Genomic DNA, 5378 nt, shown 5'->3' with positions numbered 1-5378 from the left:
GTCCAAATAGCTACATTCAAACAATGCTGGGCTTAGTGACCCAAATGCGGTGCGGTTGAATCCGCGGTTTTCAATATTCAACCACACTCAAACTGCTAAAACGTGTGGATTTGAGAATCCCATCCGTGTCCGGCCCATACATCTTGCGGTTTGGGTGAAATCCGCAATTTTGCGGACGGATACGGGTCAAATCCGCGGTTCCGGTTTTTATGCTCACCCCTAATCCTAGTTACACGGACAAGAAAATTAGGTTTCGGGGTTTCTTTAGCCAAGGTGTACCTACTAAAAGGGAAACGACATATACCAGAAAGGGTAGCCAGACAATCCGTAATATTAATAATTCAATAAGGGCATTAACGTAATACACTAATAAAACAAGTAAGGAGGCGAATTTTTTTTTTAGCTGCTGCTTTCGCTGTAGATCGAACCCTTATATACGAAACGAAAGAGAAAGACGAAGAGATCATATGATCTAGTGAGAGAAACAAATTTAACACAGAAATTCTAAAGAAAAATATTTTAAATATAAAACAAAAAACTCAAAAAGCGGACAATATAAACGAAAACTTATAAAAAAGGAGAGAAGAAAAAACCCTAGGTTTATATTTTTGAAAACAAAGGAATACGGAAACATAGATTGATAGACGAGAGATGAGAGTGAACCATCATGGCGAAGATAAACAACGAAGAAGAAGAAAAAATATCATGGGGAACATGGGAAGAACTATTATTAGCATGCGCTGTTAAAAGACATGGAACTAACAACTGGGAATCAGTTGCCAATGAAATTCAAAACAAAAAATCCTCGTCTAACTTTATCGTATCTCCTCAGAACTGTAAACAGAAATATCATGATCTTCATCGAAGATTTATGGTTAATAGTGAAGATGTTGTCGATTCAGAAATAATCGATCATCATAATAATGATGGTATAGATGATAATCATAATCATGATAACAGTAGGATTCCTTGGCTTGATGAGTTAAGAAAACTTCGTGTTGCAGAGCTTAGACGCGAGGTTCAAGAATATGATGTTTCGATCGTGTAATTATTTTTTAACCTTTTTTAACCTTTTTTTTTTAAGATCTGATTTTAAATATAATCAATTTTCATTCTCTGGATAAGGATCCCATGAACAACTTTTCAATCGGTTCAATTTGATTCACTCTGTTTATTGTTTTTGTTCTGATTTCAGGTCTTTGCAATTGAAAGTAAAGAGATTAGAAGAAGAAAGAGAAGAAAGCTTGAAGGATAAAAATGATTTTGATGTAAAACCAGATCTACTGGAAACCAGAACCAAGGAAGAAGATGGGAAGAAGATTGAAACTGAACCGCCTCGATCCCCGAGTCCGATTGAAAAAACCGATAAACCGGTTTCCGGTGACGAATCCGACCGGGATAATCAGTCATTTAACGAGTCAAATTCTTCAGATCTGAAAGATGGGAAGACTCCGGAAGTTGATGTCGAGAAACTACTAGAACCGGTCCAAACCGTTACAGAAACACAGGACCACGTTTTAATTGATAAACCTTTGGCTTTGGGAGAAGATTCGTGTAACGGAAGTTCTGAAACTATTGCTAAAGACTCGGCTGTTCAAGTTGAGAAGAAATCATCAGAAACAACGATCCCTGTTAGAGAAACTCGTGAACCAGCCGAGTTATGGGAATCGGTGGCTGAGTCAAAAGGTGGTAATGGAGGTGGTGAAGAAGAAGGAACAAAAGAGAGTAGTGACGTACAAAGTTCGGCCAGCCTATCAAGGAAAAATGGACGGAGGAAAATCACTTCGGGAAGTAGTAGCGGTGAAGAACGTGAAACAGAGGAGGTTTCTCCCGCCATCAAACGGATCTCTGTGAAATCAGAACCGTTGCTTGGATTTCTCGAGATGATCCTTTCTCACAAATATGGCTCCATATTCAAGAGCCGGCTCAAAAGCCAGGTAATTTGTTTATATTTTATTTAAAATTTTCAGGATAATCTGATACACACTCCTTCGTACGCATACCCACTAAAAATCCAAATCTATGGTCAATAGTTTTCCGACCATGAAACAGTAGTTTTTTTTGGTATTTGTTGAAATTAATCAAAACAAAAAACACGTCTAGAACTGAGTTGCTGTAAAAGAGAGGGAGTTTTTTTTCCCTTGGCGGAGAATATCGTTTCCAAATAGAACTGAGTTGCTGTCAAAGTTTTTGCACATCACCTTCCTCGAGATTTGCGTATGTTGTTGAGCAATGAGCATCTGTATTCTGTATACTTCGGTGGACCAGTAAAAGAAGAAGTTTTTTTATATCATTTCCTCTTTCAAAAGTTTTAACTTTTAAACTTCCATTTTTTTTCTTCCATATTTCTATTTCCATTCGTTGAAGCTTCCTCGACATTTCAATCAATGTGGCGTAAAGAATTAAGTTACAACGTTAAACTGTTCTCTTAGTCTACAAACAGTTAAGCTACGTTTGAGGTTAACTATCTATATTAGTAATACTAATAACTATCTATCTATCTATCTATATTTCCATTAAGCAATTAATAATACTTCCCTTTTCTTTTGCTTTCATGTTTGCATCCTCTTTTCTATATCATTTTCCATGTACGCTCATATAATTTCACGGTAGTAGTAATATTTTCAGTTCAACGTGAAGTGTCTAGTCAGCGGGATTGATTGTGTCCCAGTTTCGGAGAGTCATCTGTTCATTCAAATTAAAGGGCAATGTGCATCATTATATGTCATATCCATACTTACATGACCTGGACCGACTTTCTAGCGGGCAGGCAATAAATCTCAGCTGCGTACATGAGCTGAAGAAGTCTTCGGTATTTTTAGGTTGTAGTAGTAATTACTGATTAGCTTAAATACTTGCAAGCGACGCGTTTTTATTGTACCACATTTATGTCTATATTGACTATATTGCTCGAAAGACATCTCCCCTTGGAAAAAGACATTGTTACATGATCGTTATCCAGCTCAACACGTGTCTAAATTCTGGCCCATCATTCTTAAAATACCTTTTATGTATTTTGGTTGTCTTATATGATTGACAATTCAGTCAATCATCCTTTGACTGGTGGACCATTTTAATTTTTGTTGTTTAATGCAGGAAACAAGTAAGTACAAAAGTTTGATCAGGCAACATATAGATATGGAAACTATTCGAACAAGATTGAAACAAGGTCGCTACAGTGGTAGCTGCAGCCAGAAATTCTTCAGAGATTTATTACTTCTCTTCAATAACGCTATTGCTTTTTACCCCAAAAACTCATCAGAAGCAGTTGCAGCTACTGAATTGCGAGGATTGGTTAGCAAAGAAATGTTGTCAAGATCGACAGGCTCATCATCATCTCGGAGCCAAAACAACCCCTCACCTGGAGATCCTACTCCACCAAAACTACAGCAATCAACACCACTAATGCCCAAACCCGATCCTGAACTTTCAGATTCTCTAATACCAAAATCAAAACCAGTTGGTATAATCTTTGCTTGTCGAAAACGCAGCTCAATCTCTGCGAAAGCTGCAAACAGTTCTAAACCAGTTGAATTCAAAGGATCGGATCAGAATGTTGATGAGGAGAAACCAGTTCTGGATAAGAAACGGAAGGAAAATTCTTCTGCAGTGGAAGAACAAATCGTGTTTAGTAAACGAAAAGGAGAAAGGTCTGCTTCTGGGATGAGGAGTTCAAGATCGAACCGTAATTACAACACTAACAAAAATAGTCCAAAGGATTCCAATACCAATCTAAACCTGGATCCAAGCTCAGCTCGGACTTCAGCCAAGGGTGGCAGTGGAGACGATACTAATTCAGAGACAAAGACAGAGAAAGACAAAAAGAATAACAGTAACAACGCATCAACAGCGTTGACAAATACAGTAGCTAAGAAGAGAAGTGCGGCAAACTTCTTGAATAGAATGAAGACGACTTCTAGTTCGTCCAACAGTGGTAAGTTGTTGGAGACGTTAAAGAATTCTTCTCCTGGGAACAACTCCAATTCTACCAAAGGAGACAAAGGGTGGAGTAATAAGGAGGAAAAGTATCGAGGTAGAGGTAGTGGTAGTAAGAAAGATGAACAAGTTACAAAGCAGAGTTCATCTAAAAGACAAGCGGCTCAAGGAAGCAGTCCACCTAAGAGAAGTGTCGGAAGACCACCAAAGAAAGCACCACCACCACCCCCGCCCTCATTTTCAAAGAGGACAAGAGAAAGAGAGAAAGAGGTTGAACCAGAGGTTAGACAGCCAAGGAAACGAACAAGGAGATGATGAAGAAAACATTATGTAGTGGTAGTCACTGTATATTAGTGGAGTAGTATTTTGTAGCGATTCATTTTTTTAGGTTCCCTTCATATTCAAATATTAAATATTTATATCTTTCGATTTTGGGTTTGTTTTCCACGTAGAAGTACTTCTTTTAGAGTACATCTTTATGAACGAGTGCATCTATGTGCACCTTCCTCCCATCACTGTTGGTTATTCTTTCGACCCTAGTTGGTTGCCTTATTTTACGTTTTTCTTGGAAATCGGAGATTCAGAGAAACCAAAAAAAACGGATCCGAGTTCTTCTTTCTTCCCTCTGAAATTCTTTCTTCTTTTACTTACCGATCAGAGAAAATCTTCTACTCTTTTTTTCTCTCAACAAGAAAAAAGTCTTGTAAAATTATAGTTAATTCTTAACTTACACTGCATTTTGCTCTCAACATTTTGAGAGAGCTTCCAATGGAGTTTCTGTATGTGAATTGGTTTGACTGGTTAACTTAAATCAAACAAACAAAAAACGGTTGCTATAAATGACTTGTTTGGCAAAATTTATGATTATCTATTTATGATTATAGATAATCAAAAATAGATAAATGATTTTAGTATAATCATTTTTATAATAAATTTTCACAAACATCTTTATCAAATAATTGATTATCTTTAAAAAATGCTCCCTAAAAGTAGTGGAAAAAATAATGATCTAGAACTTTTTTCTAAGTTCCTTAGTGTTTTTTTAACCCTCTCTTGATAGTTTATAGAAAATAAGAGGAATAAACACAACTCAATTTTATTAAGAAAAAATAATTATTTATAATAATTTTTAAACAACTTTTTTCTGTTTATGGAAATAATGTATTTTTTCAATTATGATTAAAATAAGCAATTATTATAATGGTTACCAAACGCATATAGAATCCATTATAATCTGTATAATGGATTATGAGATGATAATCCATTAAAATAATGGTTACCAAACATCAGAATCAAACGAGAACATTATGTTTAGCATTTTATTCGCTGAAACATCTTATACTATACCATTAGTTTAGGAATTTGAGTTAGAGGGAAACGTGAAGGATGAACAAATAACTTATAGAATCTTAATTAGATCAAAATCATTCTCATTTGGTTCT

General features: G+C 36.0%; 1 protein-coding gene across 1 annotated transcript; it reads left to right on the top strand.

Moving 5' to 3' along the window:
- Nucleotides 1-447: 447 nt before the first annotated feature.
- On the top strand, nt 448-4383 carry LOC113321742 (cell wall protein IFF6-like). The gene is made up of 3 exons (XM_026569649.1): nt 448-1044; nt 1196-1937; nt 3097-4383. Exons 1-3 carry the CDS (start codon nt 668-670, stop codon nt 4249-4251), a joined length of 2274 nt encoding a protein of 757 aa, XP_026425434.1. The 5' UTR covers nt 448-667; the 3' UTR covers nt 4252-4383.
- Nucleotides 4384-5378: the final 995 nt, after the last annotated feature.

The sequence above is a fragment of the Papaver somniferum genome, chromosome 11 (assembly GCF_003573695.1).
Source record: "Papaver somniferum cultivar HN1 chromosome 11, ASM357369v1, whole genome shotgun sequence".
Lineage (NCBI taxonomy): Eukaryota > Viridiplantae > Streptophyta > Magnoliopsida > Ranunculales > Papaveraceae > Papaver > Papaver somniferum.
Note: the sequence above shows the minus strand (reverse complement) of the source record. Positions and strands in the feature narration are given on the sequence as shown.